General features: G+C 38.5%; 2 protein-coding genes across 2 annotated transcripts; both read right to left on the minus strand.

Annotated features, from left to right (window-relative positions):
* Positions 1 to 3,949: 3,949 nt before the first annotated feature.
* Positions 3,950 to 8,374, minus strand: LOC105043763 (peptide methionine sulfoxide reductase A1). Its single transcript, XM_010921451.4, has 2 exons — positions 7,637 to 8,374; positions 3,950 to 4,523 (listed from the first exon to the last, which is right to left on the minus strand). Exons 1-2 carry the CDS (start codon positions 8,171 to 8,173, stop codon positions 4,272 to 4,274), a joined length of 789 nt encoding a protein of 262 aa, XP_010919753.1. The 5' UTR covers positions 8,174 to 8,374; the 3' UTR covers positions 3,950 to 4,271.
* Positions 8,375 to 11,021: 2,647 nt separating this feature from the next.
* Positions 11,022 to 19,203, minus strand: LOC105043880 (uncharacterized). Its single transcript, XM_010921606.4, is given in 18 exon segments — positions 11,022 to 11,678; positions 11,751 to 11,838; positions 11,914 to 12,023; positions 12,104 to 12,165; positions 12,241 to 12,771; positions 13,608 to 13,635; positions 13,750 to 13,839; positions 13,931 to 14,014; positions 14,086 to 14,179; positions 14,297 to 14,360; positions 16,043 to 16,057; positions 16,060 to 16,104; positions 16,204 to 16,270; positions 16,405 to 16,706; positions 16,800 to 17,239; positions 17,342 to 17,433; positions 18,120 to 18,199; positions 18,282 to 19,203. Coding segments are annotated over 18 exon segments (2,901 nt in total). The 5' UTR covers positions 18,727 to 19,203; the 3' UTR covers positions 11,022 to 11,414.
* Positions 19,204 to 23,009: the final 3,806 nt, after the last annotated feature.

Raw genomic sequence — 23,009 nt, forward strand, 5'->3', positions numbered from 1 at the left:
TTTGAATGATGAAATTTTTTTTTTATTATGATAACGAATTCATAATTTTATCACGGGATGTTATAACATTAAGATAGGATATCATAATTTTTTCATATATAGAAAGATATTTTTATTAGTCAAAATTTTAAATAAAAAAATAAAATTGTAGGTATTAAATGTGCGTTGAAAAGTGGTTAGATAAAAATATTTTTTTATATTATAATATTTTATGATCAAATTATAATTTTTTATGCAGAAAATCATAATTTCAACATAAAATATTATAATATCGATATGAGATGTCATAATTTTTTTTTAAAAAAAAATATTTTTATCATTTATGTGCTTTGCATCGGATTTTCTACATCATGGGTGATGTACAAAAAAATTTCTCAGGATATGAATTGCAGCCTGGCCCGAAAGTCAAATAAGTAGTAGGCTCGGGTCGGACCAGGCTTGAGCCTAATTAAATAGAATGGTATCTCGGGCTGAGCGAATCTGGCCTGACCCGCCCATTGAGCTGGCAGATCTATCAGAGGAGTGGATGTAACAGGGCGTGTGCATGCGTATCACATATGTAGACGCATCAAGCATTAGGTGAGCCTGGATTTATCGAGGCATGTGCGTGTGTATTTGTTCACACACATACGCGCATCAATCTCAAGTCGTCACTCGCGACCACACTTGACCCACAGCCGAACCGACCGCAAATTAAGCCGCCACTCGTCAGCCATGCTGAGTTGTGCCAAGTTGTAACTAGAGATACTGCAAGGGCCTGTTTGCTTCCTGGTACGTAGGTCGTCTGCAGGTCCAGTTACAGAAAGTTGAAATGCATAAGCTGCTTGGGTCGCTGCAGCAACTATAGTTACGATTGGGCTGTGATGCAGCATCTCGCAAAGTGAAGGGTTGAAGGGACTTGCGGGTAGCAACTCGAGTCAGGACCAATCTGACAGCGTATCGTCCGAAAGCAATCAGAATTACTGCTTCAGGAGCTGCAAGGACCTGCAAATTGCCAAACAACCGCTCTAGGTTCGCCTGAAAGTCACCTACGAGATTCTTAGCCCAATGCCTGCCAAACTTGCTCCTTTCCCATTGTCAGGGATTATGGAGCAATGGACCGCCAGTTGGTTTGAGTTTATTCACAAAATCAGATTTATATGATGATCCACACTGTTGAACCCAACATTTTGTGGAACTTCTAATAAAGTCTTACGGCCAAGATACGCTGTAGGACAGTACCGGGCGTACCATATGGGAACAGCCAAACCAGCACAGTTTGGACCCTCAAATTGGAAAATGGCTGAACCTAAGCCGTACCGGGGGGAACCATGCAGTTCCCACCTGGTTCAGGCTCAGTACCAAGCCCATTCGGCCTTTCGCACGCTGCACACGGTTCCAAATTGAAGATCCACACCTCCATTCGATGACCTACAGAAATCTAATATATATATATATATATATATTAAAATAAAAATTTCTCAATAAAGAAGTTTTTATTTGACACGTAGAAGAAGGGAGAAGAAGCCACACGGATAAAAAAAAAAATCATAAAACCCTGACCACCATTTCATGGTTGAATGATGCGGGATTTGAAGAGTTTTTGAAGGGAGGAAGAAGTGTCACTGCAGAGATCGAAGACTACCTTCCTCTCCTACTGCTGAAATTATCATACTTCATCACTCGACGGAGAACTCCAACTATTTCGAGACCCCTGCGAGCAGCCTTCCGATGCCATCCAGTCGAGATCCCTCTGAGCAGCCTGATAACAACCCACACCCCCCCACCCTCTGTCGAGACCCCTTTGAACCCCATCTCTTCGAATGTCCTTTTTCATTGATTTTTTTTTTTCATTTCATTTCATTCTCTTCTTCAAAGATTTGTGGGGAAGGAGAGCACCTGAGGGAGATCGGAGGGGTTTCTCAAGTTCCGATTGGATTTTTTCTCAACATATGAGATTTTGGGCGAGTTGTGGCATTATGAGTAGGTCCCCGATTGAGACTTCTAAGGAAAAAAAAGAAAAAAAAAAAAGAGAAAAAAATGAAAGGTAAGATCTTTTTCATTGATTTTTATTTTATTTTATTTTATTTTCTTCTCTAAAAATCTGTGGAGAAGGAGAGCACCTGACGGAGATCGAAGTGATTTCTCAGGTTCTGATTGGTTTCTAGATAGAAGCATGATGTTAATGAAGAATACATTTTTGATTAAATGCTTGTGAGATGTGGCAAGGATCCTATTAGTTGGAACGTAATCAAACAAGATGGGACTCGATTATTCTTCTTTCCTTTGGTACCATATGCAATTCAACCCTCTCACACTGACAAGATGGCCCTACTTTTGGTAATATAAAGAATGGGTTACGGTAACAAGTTAACACTATTTCTTCTTTATTTTAGAAGAAGAAATATTAAAAAACTCCAATAGTCTTAGTAATACGTTGTAGTCAATGAAATTAAAATTTTAATTTTAATCGATAGATCAGGAATAATAGAGTTTAATTTTATTTTTCTCCCCTTTCTTATATGATGTTTATGTATATTAATGAGCAATACTATAATATTTCATTTCATGTAGATGGCGTAACAGCTAGCTTTGCTTTCTATGACAAGTAAAGATTTTTACATCGAAGCTGATAGCTTGAACACTTTGATCGACTACTATAGATTTTAGTTATCAATGAGGTGCATGTATATCCTCCTACTATAAAATAGATAATACTAACAATAGCTATGATGTTAATGATTATGTATACCAATATTAAAATCGTTGTTATCCTTTGATTCTTTTGTGTATAATTTTATTACAAATAAAAAAAGATAGTGAATATGTAGGACATCATAATCAAGAGCTCCAATTTTATCATCGATAATAAAAATTGCATCACATGCATCGCATGAGGTTATAAGCTAGTGACACTTAAAAACTAAAGTTCTATTAAATACTCTCTAGCCTGTGCATCAGATAGATGAAAAAATGAATGGTACCAATTAAACTATGCACTACAACAAATAAAAGAGCATACAAATTGAAAGTCCCCTTTATTAAACTGTACACATCCTAAAACACAATTATTCTAGGAGTTGCTAAGTTTTAATATGAAATTGCAATAAAATATAATCCCATGCTATTAAAATTGCCCATTTTCACATCAACTTGTTGCCTAATTAGAAACTATCAGAATACAGAAATTTTGATTACTAGACTTTTTTAATATTATTTTCAATGACAGATTTTTGATTTAGATGATCCATCATTAATTTTGAATAGTTCATTATTTTTCAAAAATTGGAGCTTGTTTGGCATTATTTTTATTTCTTATTTACAATTATTAAAAAATACAAAAAGCGAGGGACAATAACATATTTGATGTTATTATTTTTATTTTAATCTATTGTTTTTCATTATTTATAGAAAAAATGAAAGTAAAAAAAATAATCTTTACTTTTAATATTTTCAAAAGAAGAATTCATGTTTTTTACCACGACAAACCACACCATCTCCGCAACCATTTTACTATTGCCATCGCCACCACCATTATCATCTTCACAACCATTTTACTATTGCCATCATCACCACCGTTACTGTTATCACAACACCCACTACCCCACTAGTGCCATAACTAGCAATAAAACACTTACTACTATCACCTCCGCAACACCATCATTATCATTACTGCCATCTCTACCATGTCACTGCAAACCCTACCACTAACATCACCACCACCTTCAATGCTACTATCACCATCTCGACCGATGCTAAATATATTTATATTTTCAAAAATAAAATATATATATATTTTATTATTGAAAATTTTGAAAAATAATAGAAACTTGTGCCAATGGCACCTTAAACGTAACTCTTTCAACAAATGGGGCACTGGGTCCACCAAAAGTTGAGACCAATACAAGCTTTCTACTTGTAATTTTTCAGCTCCCACCATGCAAACCAAAATTTATGGTTGGGACTGGTGGATCAAAAATTCTAACTGATATAAGTAGATTTTGATAAGACAACCTTCCCAGGCTTCCCTTTCGAAGGTGTCACTGTAGTACAGAATCATGCTATATAAACAGTTTCTCCTTTTTTTTTTCTTCTCTACGAAGATATAAGCAGAAACACAATGCATGTCCATGGATAAGTACAGGCTGCATATGTTCAAAAGCTAAAAATACATTAAGAGGACATAATCTATAGGCAGTCGGAATAATAATATATGAAACATAACCTTTGATAGGTCTCACTTGCTAAAAACAACCAGCAATTGCACTACTAGATGGTGCTTGTGGTACCTTTTAACCATAGCACCGAATAGGGTCATTACAGCCTTTTACTGCAGACTGTTTAAAACCAAAGCGACCACCTTTCTCAAGGTACTGCTGATGGTATTCCTCTGCCCTGTAGAATTTTTTTGCGGGAAGGATTTCTGTCACAATCTTCCTGTTCAAGACCTTCTGGTGTTTCTCAAGAGATTCCCTGGCAGCTTTTTCCTGCTCTGGTGTATAAAAATATATTCCAGAACGGTACTGGGTACCAACATCATTTCCCTGCATGCAGCCATCAAGGGCCAATGTTTAGGAACTGGATTGCAGATGTTAGTAAGACCAGGGCATTAGATTCAAGCAACCTTTTAGATAACTCATATTTGCAACCAATCTTTCATCCACAAACTTCTGCTACAAGATGATTATACGTTTATTATTTACAAAGTCCTAGAATTTGGAGCTTTCATGAACGAAAGGCACAACTTCATAGTTCAGACGAGGTGAACCATCCCATGTGCAAAATTATCACCAAGGGCATGGGACCCTCTTTCCTTATCTTCTAATCAACTTAAATGATGTTTCCAGTTCTGAAGTTTTCATTTTCAGCTTTAGTTGTCCAAAGAAGCTGCATGTTTTTCCTTCCTTGCACTTTAATAAAATGCAATGTTTGGTAATTGGAAAATAAACAGTCCAAAATAAGAGAGCTCTGTAATCAGGAAAATTTCAAGAATTTTTGGTAAAGAAATTATAGATAATAAGCAGCATTTCCCCATCAATCCTGACTGAGAAAGCATTAAAAATACTTTAGACATTGATTGGTTACTATTTCGTAATGGCTTAGTGGAGTGGCAAAAGACTGAAGAGAGGGGCTTTTTACCTTTTTCCAAAACAGAAGGAAGCGACCGATTAAGAGTAGGATTCAGCAGAACAAGCCTACACTCTTTTCAAAATGGAAGAAGTGATCCCCACATAAGTGGAATGATCTAAACATGCTTTTCTGCCCTCATGTGACTATCTTCATAGCATTACTTCACGACGCAGAAGCTGGGGCAGGCATACGGACTGATGCATTAGCTGTTGGAGCATCAGATGGTCCTTTGATAAAAGGAAGGTGAGGCCGTGCCACTCATAAAGATGAGGGTCAGAGTCTCCCTTTGGGGGTCCAGCTAGACAAGCCCACGAAATGGTACAGGATGGTTAGAATGTTAATGGACAATGACAGTTACAATTATGTGCTTTGTTTGCCAAGGAGATCCAGAAAGCCATATATCCTCTATCTAGCCATACACGGCCATCAACTGGTATAGACTTTGGGTTCCCTAACCATGGGCTTTGAGATGCTCAAATGCATGCTTCCTTATCTGTCTTTCAGTCATACCCACCACTGCTGTCTTTATGTTTACATCAACTTTTTAGATGTTATACACCAACTTATCCCTTAAAACAAATGGATCAAGACCCATATTAAGAATTTTCAGCTTGCTTACATCTTAAAATTTCGGAACAACAAGCAAGAGAACTGGCTCTTTGTTCATGCTTCATGGTCCCTAACATGTCATGAGTCAGAGAGTAGCCAGTGCTAAGCATCCAATGGTCAAAGATTATAAAGAATACCTTAAGCAATTTTCAACAAATCACATGAAAAGTCATACAAAATGTTTCAAACTCATCTACCTCACCTCACTAGCTCACAAACGCAAGAAGACTAATCTTGCAGCCACAATGCTACAATCCTCTCAAGAAGGTCATAAACTCTTCTTGTCCCTTGGCTTCCTCTTGTAAGTCTTCCTATGAAATCCATGCCTCAAAAAAGTTTCTTATGCTCTCCATTTTATACGTCCAGATCACACACATATTTGCCACAAAAATAAAAGGTTATACGACTTAGTTGCAACACTTTATGTGCCCATATACGGACAACCCAGACTAGGGCTCCAAATTGATTAGACCTAGAGGCAAAACTAGGGGATTGGGAGGGGCCACAATTCTCACACGTTCCACATGAATTCCTTTGTCAGGCAAGTCCCCCCACCACCCACCCACAAAAAAAAAAAAAAAATTGTTTTAATAGACTATGGCATCCCTATAATTTCCCTCAGAAGTCAATCAGCCTCCATAAATCTCAGTTATGACTGGCTCCTCTCCTTCCTATATTCATGGAATATAACAATATATTGAAATAAATAAATAAACAAAATTTATCTAAATTTTCCCTTACTCTCTCACATAACCAATACTTAGAATTCCTCTCCTCTCATGTTTTCTCCACTCTTTCTCCCTGATCCATGAGAGACCCCTCTTACCATATATATTCCTGATAAAAGTTTTTTTTTTTTTTTTAAAAATATTATCTCTGAAGTATAGAAACAAGAGATTTGTGTTAAACAGAAGTAACTTTATCAGGTTATATAAATCACAAGTGATGGAAAGTATAAATAGGACCGACAAGAAATCATAATAGTGTGTTTTGTTTCCTCTTAATCAAAACACAATTTTAGGGGTTTAGCTTAAATGAAGTTTTTTAAAAATCTCCATAAATCTCTCTCTCTCTCTCTCTCTCTCTCTCTCCAACCGAAGAAGAAGAAGAAGAAGAACGGGAACAAGTACTACAAGATGATTGACATATCTTTTCTTATCCAAAATAAAGATATGCAGGTAATTCTTCTTGTCATTAACAATTTAAAATGCCACCATATTGTTATATATAATCAAAGTTTACAGTTTATCCGATGATGTTAAAAGTCAAGGCAAAATGCAAATCGCATACTCTTATCCTTTTCAATTTTTTTGCTCTCGCTTTAAGGAATCCAAGATACTTTTTTTTATACATCCTATTTTCTTCTAGTTGTTAGCATCAATAAAATTATATCATGATACTATACATATTGACTGAAGTATTTATTTTATTGCATGATGTTGAAGACCAAGGCAAAATATAGCTCTCGTATGTGTGCGTGTTGCTTTCCAGTGATACTAAATTTCACTCTTATAAGAATATATTTAGGCCTCCCTCGCAAAAAATTCCTGGTTCCGTTCTTGCGCTAGAAAAGCATATGTGCACTAAATTCCCAGTTCCGTATGTAACGGCTCATAATCTAACACTTTGTGCAACTAGCATTAAAATAGCTCGTTCCCAAAAGTAATTTTACAGAATGATCATGCGAATTCCAAAGTCTATCAAACTATCCAAAACTCAATATCTTTTTCAGCATAAAATAGCAACAGCAATTGCACCCATCAGAAATCACTCATAGGGCAATAAACCTTCCGGATCTCCAGTAAAAATCGATTTTTATCAGCAAAAATTAAATAAAAACTTACCAAACCAACACAATCGATTTTGTTCCAACAGAAACAGGAATAGCAATCAAGCCCATCAAAAATCGAATCTTTACCTGGCGATTGAGGCTGGTGGGATCATGGCGTGCCCAGAACACCTCAAGCAAGTCCTCATATTTGCACTCCTGGGGATTGTACTGCACCCGGACGACCTCAGCGTGGTTGGTGGCGCCGGTGCACACATCCTCATACGTGGGCTCGTGGAGATTCCCCTGGCTGTATCCGACCTCGGTCTTGATAGCCCCGGGCACCCTCTGGAACGCCAGCTCCACCCCCCAGAAGCACCCGGCCGCAAACTGCGCGAACTCCTGCCCCGGCGCCGGCACGTCGTCGTCCGGTCCCTGCGCGATCGCAGACGACGCCTCGGTCGAGATCCCGCTCCGGCTCCCGAACCCTAACCCTAGCTTCCCGAGCCAACTCATCGGCCGCGTCGACGAAGGGGGTGACGGAGAGGAAGAGGGGAAAGAAGATAAGGGTTTGGAATTGCGAAGAAAGAAAGAGGGTTTTAACGGGAGGGTTCTTGGGGCGTGGGAGAGGGAACAAAAGACGAAAGCGAGCGAAGGCGGAGAGGGCGAGGTTAAGACGGAGGGCATGATGGCCTCTCGACGGCGTGGGAGAGAAGTTATCTGTGGAGGAGGGACACGGCGGTGTTGGTAAGGCCGTGAGGGGTCCGCTCACCGATGGTGGCGTTGCTTGCAAGCTATTTTCTTGCCTTCTCGCTACGCGTTGGAGAGAAATGGAGTTGGGGAAATGGAGGCATAGGGTATGAGGTTAGTGTGTTTGTACGTGCTCTGGGTTTACCTATGGTGGGTGTACTCTTCAGGTTCTTGGTGTGGCTCCCGATAAAGCGGAGGCGGATATTATACTCAGGTGTGGTGGCCCGGAGTCGACAGGACAATTCCTAATATCAGCCCGATTACGTGTGCTGATCGAAAGATCAAATGATCGATGTTGTCCGCTCCAGTCTTTGCCAGAAAAAACCAAAAAATATCCAAGTCACGAATAAAAAAAAAAAAACATCCACTATATTTTAAAACTAAGAAATGGACAAGCACTAAACAATATACATCACATATAATACAATACTTGCTCATGGATAATCTTGTTTGGTGATCATCCATCTCATCTCTTGATAGGACCATCCACAGCTAGCTAGCATTCTATGGTGCCAGCTGCATACCGTAAAGAATTCATGTTCATTCTTTTATCCACAATAATGGAGAAAAAACTAGTATAGATGTGGCTAGGCAATAGAGCTTTGCTCGATGCATAATACAACATTCAGTATTTTAAAATTAATTTTTATAATTTTTATTTACACACCTTATTTTATATTTTATGGATATTATAAATCAAACATCTCTTTGTTTCTATTTGCAAATTGATTTAAATATATTATATTTATTTGAAAATTATCCAGGTATTAACTTAATTGTGATGGATGAGCAGATGGTTGTTTTCTTTATAGTTTGGTAAAAAAATTATCCCTTACTCTCTCCCTCCGTTCAGGATCAAGCATCCTCTTCCACTAGGTCATACATGATCCATCATGATTGCCATTGTGAGAAGGCTCTTAGCAAGTATGATCGATGCCACCATCCATCCACTTTTCACAGAATGGGGCAATATGGGGATGGTAGCCTAAACAATTAATATGAGCAAAATCAAGAATCTTGATGTAGGTGATGGCTAATAAAAGATGCTAGTTGACAACGTAGATCTAATCAACAAGAGTTCATGTAGTGCAAAACTTACAAAAATGATGAATATAAGGTAGCTAAGAAACTAATGGCGAAAGATAGGATCGGACAGTTAAATGACGACCAAAAGGATGCTGTGAAGAGAGCTACCAAGTATGGGCAAGACAAAGGGTGGTACAAAGAAAGCTAATGTTGAGGAGTGATGGACGAGGGAGAGAGATAGGGTTCCAAGAAAAGACTAGATCTAAGAGGAACTCATGAGACTGTTCACCGGAGATTCTAATATTCAGGCAAAGAAAGAAATAGGTGAAGCCAAGATTATGATGAAGAAAAGCAAGAGCTAAGAAGAGAGTACCAGGATAACGGCATCAAGACGAGGTCGGGTGGGAGGATCAAGGACTCTGGTTTAGAGTTCTTAGGGGCAAGATAGCTATTTCTTATCCCCAAATAATTTAATCAGAGATCATTGTTAGTATGGAAGATGAAAAGCTAAAAGATAGATTGTATTACAAATAAATCTAACATTATATGGACCGATTTGTAATTAAAAGGTTTAATATGAAATATTAGCAAAATACTTCAAAAAATTAATGCTAGAATTTTAAGTAACGACCAATGGATATGAAAAATCCATATTTTGAAAATAAATTTACAAGTTGGTATCCTTCAATCATTATATAAATTAAATAATTTTATACCTATGGAATCTTCCGAAGGCATCGAGCTTCTTAAGGCTACATGTGGCAACATGATTATTCAATTAGGCTCCAAGAGTTCTTTTTCTCTTTAACATGCTAATGTATCTCCTCTCAATGATTACATGCATTGAAAATTCTAGACCTCATGCTCATTTGAAAAATTTAGACTGATGCTTAACAAAATTGCTTTATCCGTAGTTTCTGCATTGATGATTTATTCTTAATCAAACGTTCTATCCATATTGGATATCATTTCTTAATAATGTTGAGAAAGAATCACTGAAGAATCTTTACCCTGGCTTGTCAAAGATTTGTGTGTTTTCTTCCACTTTATTGTCACAAAATTCGATACCATACGGCCAATGGTAGAAGCAGCAGCATAGATATTCGCTAACACGTGCAGATTTTGTTTGAATTGATGTAATGGTATGAGAGGTGCTCTCATTGTTTTCGGTTACGGTGATGCGCAGTTTGACTGGAAACCGCCTGACAGAGTAAACGAACCCAACCAATAGAACTGACGGGTTCTTGGAAGGCGTTTGAAATCAGTAATAACACAAATTTATAGTGAAGAATCAGCAGCTGAAAAAAAGTGGCCTGCCTTATTAGCATTAGTGCACAGAGACCATGAAAAAGTGGAGCGTGCCAGAGAGCCTGTCTACTTTGGGGAGGAATAGATGCTCGACTTGCAAAACGCAACCATCCTTTTTTTTTTTTTTGGCAAGAAAAACGCAACCATCTTTTGGTTACCAGGTGGTGTCACTGGGTACGTTGATGCGAACAAAAAGGACATCCTTTGTATAGGTGTTGGGTGGTACTCAGATGCAGAGAGAACATGGGATTAATGGAAAGCTCCAAGAGGTCAGGTGGAAATATGCGCATCAGCCTCCATTTCATGTGCACTTACCTATGTTTACATCAACTACATTTCCTTTGAGAGCCAGGGAATAAACGTGCACTACGGTCTAAAAAATTCAAAGTGGAAAAAAAAAAAAATTTTCAAACGACTTATTTTTTTGCAAAAATAAGATCAGAACATCGCTTTGTAGCCATGACTCTCGCGAATGCATATTTCCTGCAAACAACCAACTTGCAACAGTTTAAAAATACATCGCCTCTCCACAGCGTACAAGTTTGATCCAAAGTAAGATGACCTTTTTATTTTTGCAGGACATCATGGACCATTGATCTAGCATGGCTGAATTTCTATTAATTAATACATGAATTTAATACAAGCAAACAACAATAGTGAGCGAGCTGGGCAATCTGCTGAGATGAGGATGTACAACTGAGGCATGGTGGAATCTTTACAATTGTAAGAAGATTCCGGATATCAGGAAACGTTGATGGTTTAAGAAAATATTCCGAGCCTTTCTTTGTAGAGTAACAACATGCTTGTTAGCAGGGCATGATTCTAGCAAGATGAATCAAACATCTCATAATGATGAGCTTCCAGACTCTGAGCCAGCTGCCCTTCTCAGCATCCTCTGCTTTCTTAGGCTCTCATGGCATGGAACAAAGAAGTCATGCATCAGAGCTTCCTCTGCAGTGATCCTGCTCCTTGGGTTCACTGTCAAGCATTTGTCTACGAGATCAAAGAGTGATTCAGGAACTGCATCAAGGAACTCGAGCCTTCTAGTGTTAGCTGCACACCATTCTCTCAGATCCATGGATTGTAGAGAACGGACATCAAACAATTCCTGCAACAAGGCAATGTCATCACGCAAGAGACCTTTGTAATATTGTGACAGCGAAGTTCTAGGACATGGTACCAAAGGAAATGAGGATTCGCAGTTGTGTAGCTTAGCCACTTCCCATAGCTCTTCACTGCCCCTCAACTTCGCTATTTCCTTTATATTTCTATTTATGAGAACAGCAACATTAGTAATACATAATATTGAAAAACATTTGCAATATCTTTCGAAGTAAACTCACTGTTCAGGATCACCACCAAATGGTGTTCTTCCAATCATCAAGTAGAGTAATGTAACACCAGCAGACCAGACATCAACTTTGCAACCTTGGTGAAAAGACTTGAACAAGACCTGCAAGCATGAAATCAAATCAAAAAATTAAAAAGGAAAAAGGGCGATTCAAACAATGCAAAATGAAAGCAAAGACTAACCTCGGGAGCCCGGAAGCCTTTGGTTCCAACACAGGGCCCTTCTCTCTTATGCTTCCCACTTCCTAAAGGCAACATTCCATGAGGTCATTTGGATAACAGAAAATTTAAACATCAAATCATAATTGAAAATCAAAAACCTTTGTTCTTAAACATGCCAGCACCAGCAACAGCCTTGCCACCAGAATGCAGAGGCATAGGAGTTAGCATTATTACTGTTCTATCCACTTTGCCCAAAGGTGCAGCCACCCTCTTCCTTTGAGAAGCTGGAACTGTTGCTGCCTTTTGATTGGGACTTTGCATTGCCTCATGCAGAAAATTTATCAGCTCCTTCCGCCCTTTACAAGGAATGGGCTGCTTCAACCTATCCGCAGAGGGAGTCCTGGTGCTAGTTGGATCCTTTGTTGATGTTATCCCAGAAACATCAGCAGCTTGGCTTCCATATAACATTTTGCTTTCAATTTTCGGTAAGGCATTCAATGAACTTTTATTTGGCCTCTTCTTAATGTTCTTGGAAAAGGGATGTTCCATTGAGTCATTAGCTGCTTCCTTAGTGACGTTGTCCAAAATTGCATTGTTTAAAATTCTTTTAGCTTGGTTACAAGAGGTGGACTTTGCATTGGGAAAAGAAGCTGGATCCAAGTTTGCAATTAAATTGACCTCATTTTTGCCTATTCAAATCAACAAAATGTTGAAGTGTTAGCTGCTACTAGCGGCACATAAGTTGGCATAGTTGGTGCAAATAAAATAAATCAGCAAGTAAAAAAAAAAAAGAAGCTATCATGAACCTAATCTAATAAACATGCCTTCCAATTGTAGCTCAAATACTCAATTCAGAAGAAAACAGTTCTAGTTCTAGATAAAATGACAGGCTCTATAAGCTCTGCCTGGGAATATACCACAAATCTCCAGGATTTTTTTTTTTAATGAATTTGGAAAATGGCTCTTGAAGTCAGACCATTGAACTCAACTCATTCCAATAGCATTTCATAATAAATATTCTCCCATCATAGTAGTTCATATCGTAGGAAGCACTGATTCATAACAAACAGATTAGATGCATTTCGCTCAACAATTAAAATGAAGGAAAAGGAAAAGGCAGGGAAGTAGTAAATCCATTAATATTCTTGAGGTGGGAGTTATCTGATATTCCAAATGTAACTGAAACCTTGACAAAACCACAAGGTCCAACAAGCATACTAAAAAAAGAAAAAAAAAACTTGCCTTGATTAGAACAAAATGAGGAAATGCTTGGCATGTTACTTTTGGGACCAGTGTAGCAGAACAAATATGTGAGTAGTGCAAGCAGATATGTGGTAATCCCGACCACATACTAGTGTTGCTATCCAACTAAATTCCCTTTCCAAATAAAAAATGGCATGTTCCAATAATTCTATAATTGCACATCGCATATAGGTGTAAATTTCATGAAATAAATGAAGACATTTCAGAGCCAACCTAATTTTCCACAACAACCAAGAAAAAGGCAAGAGGGGCACAAACTTACTCTTTCTGCAGAACTTTTGGTGCAGATCCTGTATGGATACATGAAAAAGAAAAGAAATCCAATGGTTATAGTCTGATCACCAAGACACTATTGATCCCAAGAAAGAAAGTAGAAGCAGAATAGAGAACATAATGCCACTGACACATGCTAGGTTGAAGTCAATGAGATATCCCTTGTTGAGTTTGCGAGAAAAGAGGAAGTTCCCAGGTTTGACATCTCGGTGCACTATACCCTGGAAAAACTGGACGTAAGAAAGAATGCAAACCAAAGAGATCACAGACAAAATAATTTGCAACCTTAGCCTCGTTTTTTTTTTTTTTTACCTGCTTATGCAGGCTTGCAAGGGCTCTGAACATGCAGTAACCATACCACTGGAGTTCAAATACATCTATTTCCTTTTTCAAAACCTAAAATTAAAATCAAAAGCATGAGTACATACAGAGAATAACAATATAAATAGCAAATACATTGCAGTCACCTCTGGTCTGTCATGCTCAACATGCTCTAGAACAAAGCACTCAGAGTCACCATTTCTGAAAGAGCCTTCATATTTTATCACAAAGTTCCTGCCTCTGCATAAACAAATTGGCTTGCAAATTAAACCGATAACCCCAGGATTCCAAATGACAGAAGGAATAGACAACTTTAAAAAAAAACACAGAGACCGCCTTTCCACATTTGACACTTACCCAAATCGCTCCAGCATCTTCATTTCATTGTTGACATGATGTGAATGAGAATTTGCATGAGGACCTGAGCAAGCAAAGAAGCATGTTTCAAAACTAGGCACTTCCTTCTAACTCATGGGTCACCAGTAAATCTTACTGTTATCAGATAAGACTGAATAACAATAGTTCTGGTTTTACAAAAATTGTGCAAGACCATATGATATTAAATGTTACAAACAGTTTACACAAAATGCCACAATAATCAGACCAACCAAAGATAAATCAAAAACTTCAGAGATTTCTTAATCATGTGTCTTGAGCAAACATACAAACATGTTTAGGGTCACATTCCCTGCTAGAGAAAGATCCAGGGACACCTCAAATGCCTGATTAAAGTTTTATACCTGCTTGGTCTATGAATGTAACAAATTTGTGCAAGCTTAATTATCATTTGATATTTTTCTGGCCCACTCGAGCTCTTACATAACTTAGTACCCCATATAATGTGACACTCTTTAACACCAACAGCCCCTCAAGTTGCATCGCTAAACAAAGCCATATCTAATCAGAAGCCAAAAATTGACATGTCAGTAATCAGGTATTAGAGTAGATATTTCAAACAAAATTCTTTATAAGGAAAAAAAGGTCATGCTGTTTCCTAGCAATAAATATTGCCCCATTTGATTTGGGCCTGACAAATGGTGGTGGGACTAAACATGGAAGGACAATGCCCCTAAAAGATAACCTTTAACCAATTAACATCAAAGGCTTTACTAAATCAAACACATTTTTTCCTATTAGGGACTCTGGGACCTCTCAACACAAGTGCTTTTCAACTCTTATTCAATTTCCATCTAGGTTTTCATATACCTTCCCTCCCGATGGTTCCATGCTAATCCAAGTTCACTCCCAAAGTCTCACAAATCGCCACCAATCTTCTTTGTTGCAAATGTTCAGAACCTCATGATCAAATTTCCATAAATGCAAGCGTCCTCTAATATCTCAATCTCTTGCCTCCATGTTTCCAATCATGTACAATTCATGAACAACAATTTGATACAGAGAAAAACATCAGCAAAACAGTGATAAAACTAAATGGACTCATACCTGTGAGAACTGCCTCACAATTTTGGCATTTTACATATCATGAAATAGAATTGTTGACTGCAAAAATAGTAGCAGAAATGCCAGAGATATTCTACATTACCTTAATGAACTAAAAGAAAACTACTTTTGCAGAGTTTCCGGGAAATTCTGCCACAATGGGCTCATCCAACACAGAATAAGAAGAAAATTTAGGGGCATTCAAAATGTCTAGTTTATATTGATGATTAATGTAAACCTGCAAACTGTGGCCAAAAATTCTCTTTTTAGTTGTTTACAAAAACATGTTATGTATCATCAAACACAAACCGCAAATTGTCCACGAGAAAATCAATTGATCAACTGCATGATTTTGGTTGAACTTTCTCACGTGCAGAGTGACTGTTTGCGAAACTATACAGGAAAGATTAGAGATGGCACATCATAACACTAGATTCTTCATCTCATGACACATGCATGCTTTAAAATGGATTAAGGGCCAGTCAGCTACAAAACTACATTAAACTTGACCTACCAGCAAGTGCTAAAAGATTAACAGTAATTTTCTCAGAGAACTATAGAATTTAAGCCTAAACTCCACAACTTGGCACTTTAACAAATAACCTGAAGAGTTTAAATTAAAGATTAATTAGATTAAGAGATAGATTGACTGTTTTTACATACACTTGACAGCAAATATTTTCCATCCGCATTTCTTCGAGCCCTGTAGACAGTGCCATAACCACCTGCATATATTTTTTTAAGATTAAATGATGAGTGTAATGGAAGGTTTAGGATAAAGAACTTCTAGGGAGAGCAAGGTACTAGACCAATAGATTCGTTACCTGAACCTTCTTCTTCTTCTATGATAAAAGATTCAAAATCTGGCAGTAATTTGGGCTCGGAATGACACTGCAAACCATGTTGAACCCTCAAATGATAATTTAGATGCGAATAAGTTATAATTGCAGGAAGAGATTCCCACATAAAATAGGATTAGAGAACACAGATATATGCCATGCAACTATAACTTCAAAGGAGTTTACCTTTAGAGTTTTTGAAGAAGCATCAACCCTGTTTTCTTTAGTAGGCATGACCTGGTTATGGCTTCTCCTCGTCTTTTGTTTCATGATAAGACCTTCACCATCCCTTTTAGCTTGCGCCTGTTTAGAAGAGTTGCCTTCCTTTCTATTTTCTGATACTCCATTCAGACTTTGCAATCCAACAGTTGTACCAACTCCACCCATGTTCCTTGGTCTAACAAAAGATTTTTTCTTCTGTTTATGGATAGTTTTAGGATCAGACCGTGGATGTATTGCAGATGATTCCAACTTGGAAGCTGTTTGATCTGTAAACAGAGATGGAAATACATCATCACAACTTATCCAACTCATGAATGCTGAGTAACCTACATGTTATGAGCATGATTGAAGAATCTTACCAATGGGTATGAAATTCTGATGGTCTATTCTTAAGGCAGAAGCACTGTGTGAAGCATCTTCTCCTAGGCAAGAGATTGCCTTGGTGGCTCCTGCTTTCTCTGTCAACCCTGCAGCAAGACCATAGAGAGTTCCTGTTTCTGTGGGAAGAACACTCAGTTCCTTCTCAGTTACAATGATGTTCCTAGTTAAACTCAATTCATTTATAACAGGCAATCGTGCGGTCACTTGAGAGCGGTTTGCTTCTCTTAAAATCTCCTTATGTAAGGTAGACTTGTCTGTCACTATATCCTGTTGAACTGCCACTTCCAGTTCACTGATATTGATTTTTTCAAGAGTAGTTGCTTCAGGAACATGAGCATTAATATCCATATCATGGTAATTATTTTTGGATTCCTGAAAATCTGGTAACTCCTCATTCCTGACTATGCCCTGTGTGTTCCTGCATAACTTCTCAGTTTCACATTCTCCTACATACTCAATATTTCTAGATTCAAAATTTAAGAGGATACCAGAGGTAACAATAGATGGAGACAAAGAACACCTCTGGTCTAAAATGCTTGAGCTATGTCCATAAGCGCATGTGCCAATTGAAAGAGCATTTTTGGTAAAAATATCAGCAACACTAAAATGCACCTGCAGAGCAAGAAAAATTTAGAAGTGTATAGAATAGAGAGTAGATGAATAAACATTTATGTGATTATTCATTAAAAAAAAAAAGCTAAATACATTTAAATAGAAGTGCAACTTTAAAGGACAATCAGAGTTAATAAACTTGGATTTCCCAACATAAGCAGGCATCCTCTAGGGTCATAAATTCCAAACTTGAAAGCAGGAGTACAATAGTTTTGTATGAAGCGCCCAATTTCAAAAATATTCACGTTTAAATTTTAAACATATATAGCTGAAATTTAATTTCCACATATTTTTTGGAAGGCAAAAAATAAAATAGAAGCAACGAACAAAAGATACATCACCTAGCTAAATTAGAAACCAAGTATAATCCAGATCAAGAGACAAAAGCATTAAGCATGCATTCCAAAAGTTTAAATTTGAATAAGCCACTCCATATGCCAACTACGTTATTATAATTTATATAGACATACCAATGATATAGAATAGCATTCCAATTAGTTTATAGTGGTTAGCTTGTTTATGTCTTAGTTCCATCATAACGTGTCCATCAAAAGCAGTTCTTGACTGCGACATCCATTTCAGTTATGTCGTGACTTCTTTTTCAAACTAATCCACATTCAAACTCACTGTAATTGCACCAAATAATTTTCGAGAAAATAAATAAAAACAAGAGTTCAAATTGCTACCTCCTTTGGAATGCTGAGGCTCCCATTTGCCATAAACAATTGATGGCAGTCTCCCTCACCTTCCACGTATTCTTCCCCATCTGCATAGAAATCCAAATTTGATTAGAATAAAGAGCAAGATCAGCAATTTTACAAGGAAAATAACACTAATCACATAAGCACCTCTTCCAGAAGGCAGCAATAGCCTCCTCTTGGCCCTCAGCTCCCGGACCGTTGTATTATCCCCCAAAGGCCGCGCCTTCCTCTTCCTCACATAAGTCAAGGAAAAATCTTTCCACGCTCCCCTCTGCCCCGTAACCCTAACCGCAACCCTCGACACAAAAGGACCGACCGCGCTCGAAACGAACTCCTGGAAAGCGGTGATCGCCGTCTCGGAGAGCGTAACAAAACCACCATCCGTGAGGAGCAGCGGGGATCCACGAATCCAGCAGAGAAATTCCACGAGATCGGGCGAAGGGGAAGGGGAGAGCGCACACCGAGAGGCTAGCTCGGCGGGGCGGGCGGGGCGGCCGAGGCGGACAAGGACGGTGAGGAGGTGCCAGGCGCGCTCGATCTGGGCGGCCGTCGGCAGGACGAGCTCCAGCGGCGGAGGGCGAAGAGCTGCCATGGCCGGGCGGAGGGGCAACGCGGCCGTGATTGTAGGGTTTTGAAACTTGGGCTCTCCGAATGATCTAGGATTAGGGCTTTTGATTTCTTGCCAAGGTTTTCATGGCGGATCGAGAGATCGAGAGAGAGAAGAGTTCCGGGGAGGGTGGGGGATTAAGACAAAAAAAAAAAGGTGATGGTTTTGGCTTCAATTTTTTTTTTTTTGTTTTTCATTAGTATATCTTGGCGTCGTCCAGGGAGGAGGGATAGGGAGGCGGGAATTTGGCTCGTGTGGAATTTCGAGCAACGGCACGTGCCAGCCTCCCGCCATTTTTTTCACGGTGTTTTGGGGATGTACAATGTCAACAATGGACTTATTTCATCGTGGAATTACACGAGAGCCATCATTTGGTCTTTCTCTCGTGCTGCGTGCGCGCGGACGAGAGCCAGCCTCTTCCGCGAGGTAAAGGTACACGTGTGAAATATTTGTTGATGGAATTTGCTGTTTTCTGTTTATAGTTTCAATTCCTCAGCATCACTAGATTTGAGTTTAGAGGTGAAAATAATATGAATAATATCTGTTCAAATTTATTTTTATATTTAAATTAATTTAAATATATATAAAAATTTAAAAATCTAATTAATATTTATATATATATATTTATATTTATAAAAAAATAGATATAAATATGAATAGATAATTATCGAAACTATATCTAATTTACTTGTAATCCTATATAATTTTATATAATACTTATTAATTTTAAAAAATATATATAACTTGATTTATCATCTATTTAGTAATATTTTTAATCATTCAATTTATATCTATAATTATATTTATATTTTTTATATCTGAATTATATCTGCATCAGTTTAAAACAAATATGGATATAAATTTTTATATCCCAATAATATCTATATTTATATTTATATTTATTAAAAAAAATAAATATAAATATGGATATACCAATAACCGATCCGATTTCAGCTTTAGTTGAACTCAATTCAGCACAGTGATCATGCTGTGCATCACCAACTTGGTAACATTCGCAGCATCTAATAAAACACCAAACAGGTAAGCTACTAGTGAAACAAGTAGGTCAAAAACCAACCTTTAGGCGGCCATGTTTCCGGATGAGGTTCGAACATTCTAGGATTATCGGATTATTGTAGGTGGGATTGTTTATGAGGCTATTTAAGTGGATTTAGTGGTTAGGACTTGAGACCAAAGCAGGTCATGGCATTTCAGATGTAGCCCATTAGGCTGAATTATTAAGAAAGAAGAGAGCAGTAGTTTCTGACATCTGAATACATTGACATCGAAGCATAAGTGCCACAGCATATTCTTTGTTGGTTGAGGCTCCAACTTGTCTATTTGTTGGAAGGAAAATGAAGGCACATAAACAAAGTATTGTAGAAATATCAAGTGAGCTAAAGCCAGAGATAGCAAAATGTGCAATAAATATGCAATAGCACATTCTTTGTGGATCGAGGTTCCAACTCGTCCAACCATTTATTTGAAGGAAAGTGATTTGGATATAACAAGGTATCATAAAATATTGGAGGAGCTCAAGCCACATGTCTTAGTCCACATTGGATGATAAAGGAATGCCACGAGTCTAAGAGCCTAGGCCAGTCCTCCACCCAATAGTTTAACCTCTTTGTACTGGTTCAATCGTACCAGAGCAAGCTATGGTATATCCAAATCCCCAAGTTATGCACATTCCAAGTTATGTAAACCTGGTCGATTATATTATGAAAAAGGAAACTCCCTCATTTTTTACAAAAAAAGATGGAAAAATTTTTTTGTTAATAGCAATTCACGATTTATGGTCCCCAACGATCACAATTTCTCTAATAAGCCATGAAAAACTAAATTAGATATGTGTTGTGTTGCGATCAATCCCCTATTACATCCGTCGCCAGTGAAGAGCATCTGCAAAATGAAATCCTCATAAATCGAAATTGTGTCTAACGAAAATCCTCCGATGCTTAAGTCAGAGAGGAGGTTGATGAACAGTAGATAAAAAAAATTTAAAATGACAGAATCTTCATTCAGAATTGTCTTCTCCATACTGTTCATTTACCTTCTTTTTATAGATATTTTGATATGATCATCGAGCACGTGGTCCCATTTTTTATAGCACTAAATTATCGAACCATAATCATGGAGTTAATGAGTTGTTTATGCCCACTAATAACTGTGATACGTAATCAATAACCATTTATAATGGTTAGGCGTGTTGAGAAGTTAGACTGACTATATGTCGGTAATAGTGGTAAGTCGGTAGTCCTGAATATCCGATTGAGCATCGGTTGGTAATTCTGATATGCCGATGATCTTCGATCGAAGGTTAACTGAGTTGTCTGTTATTGGTTGATAATAGCCGACTGTCGGTCGGTCAACCGATTGTGAGTCGGCGTAATGTGTTCATTCGGCCGATGTAGGGTCGAAATCGGGGGTCAGTTGTATTGTCCCAACAGTTGCCCCCTACTCCTAAGTCCAAAGTGATCCAACGTGTATATCATCACGTGGTCTATCACGTTCGACGAAAGAAATCATCACATTTGCCTCGAGTCCCGACTTAGTTGCTGGCCTTTATGAGTTTTTGGAATACGAGAGATCTCCAGCTGTTTTGCTGTTTCGATAGCTGTGAAATCATTATTGAGCTGTCATTTCAATAAGATAATTCGACACCAGATGTCATTTAAGGAAGATAATTCGGTGCCGGATGATTTAATTCTAACTAGTAGATCTTGGCCACGTATCCGAATATCATTGGGTCGGAGCTGTTCACGTGGATAACGGTGAGGTGGCACGATCAGGAGCAGGTGCGTTGAACCGTCCGATCAATGGTCAGTCTGGATGTTGTCACGTATCATCATCTGATGAGATTCAGATTTGATCGATTTCATCTGCACCGTTGAGGGATCCTATACATATGCAGTCGCTTTCAGCCAAACTTTTACTTTGCATTTTGTCACCATTCTCTGCCGCAGAAGGTTCTGTCAGAAGATCGCCCCAGTACCAGAGCTCCAGGGTCTCTTCTCCACCCCTTTTTTGGCTTTCAGATCAAGTTTTTTCGCCCTTCTCCTTGGGTCCTTCTCTCCTTTGGGTTTTCGTTTTGGAGTTTTCTTCTCTAGTTTTCCATCTTTATGGCTAGGGCTTTTTCTTCTTGGGATAGTCGGTCGGAGAATCCAACCGACGACTCTCCTTCGGATCCAAAAATAGAAGCTTTTTTCCTATCCAAACTTAATCTTGAACAGCTCCAGGAGCAGTATCATATTCCAGAGTAGTATCAACTCTTCGCTCCTGGCTCCGATGGTCGGATGAACTCCCCTCTTCCGGGCCATGTTGCATTCTATGGTGAAGACCTTCGGACTGATCTTTGGTTCTCGATTCTGGAGTTCATCCGAAATCTTCTTAACTATTACGGTCTCTGTCCTGCTCAGCTGGCTCTGAACTCTGTCCGACTGATCATTAGTTTTGCTTTGCTATGTCGGCTTATACCGACTGAGCCTCACCCTTCTCTCTTTCGAACTTTCTTTGTCGTTCGTTTCCATCCAAAAGCCAAGGGCTGGTGATTCTTCAACTCGAGAAAAGATCTTTTTTTCATCACTATTTTCCATCGTCCATTCATAGATGGAAGAACCAATTTTTTTTTGTTTCTTCTCCTTCTCTCTGGGACTTTTCTTCGTGCTGGGTGATCCAAGGACCAGCCCCAACGAGAATAATCGGGTGGAGATCGATGATCGAAAAGATTTTCGTTGATTGAAGGATATGGTAGTTCAACCACACAGAGAGCTGATGACCGAACAAGCTCTTTACGATGTCGATCTTAGTTCAATCACCTCCTTAGGTATAGTATAGTTGACCACTTTCATTTTTTATATTTGTTTGTTTTTGAATTGTATCGATTTTTTTGTTCTGATTGTAGCTATGCAGCCGAGGGCACGAGTATCAGCTGCTGATATTCATCCGCACGCTGCCAAGAAGAAGACATCATCTGAAGCTGGATCCTTTCGACCGTCGAAGAAGGGTCAGGTAACTATTCCACTGACGAGGAAATCCGACATTCGGTCGGTGTCGATTTTCGAGCCAGTTTTGGCATTGTCTTGGCCGACAACACTCTCTGAGGTGCTGTTCGCCGAAGATGTGACGGCAAGAGAAGACAGAGCTGCAGCGGTACCGTCGAACATTTCAAATTCTCTTTATCTGCTTTTCACCAACCTTCCTTCCGATTTAAGCATCGAAAGATCCCCGCTGAACACAATTCTGATTTGTGAGGACTTCATTTTGCA

Source organism: Elaeis guineensis, chromosome 4, assembly GCF_000442705.2.
Source record: "Elaeis guineensis isolate ETL-2024a chromosome 4, EG11, whole genome shotgun sequence".
NCBI lineage: Eukaryota > Viridiplantae > Streptophyta > Magnoliopsida > Arecales > Arecaceae > Elaeis > Elaeis guineensis.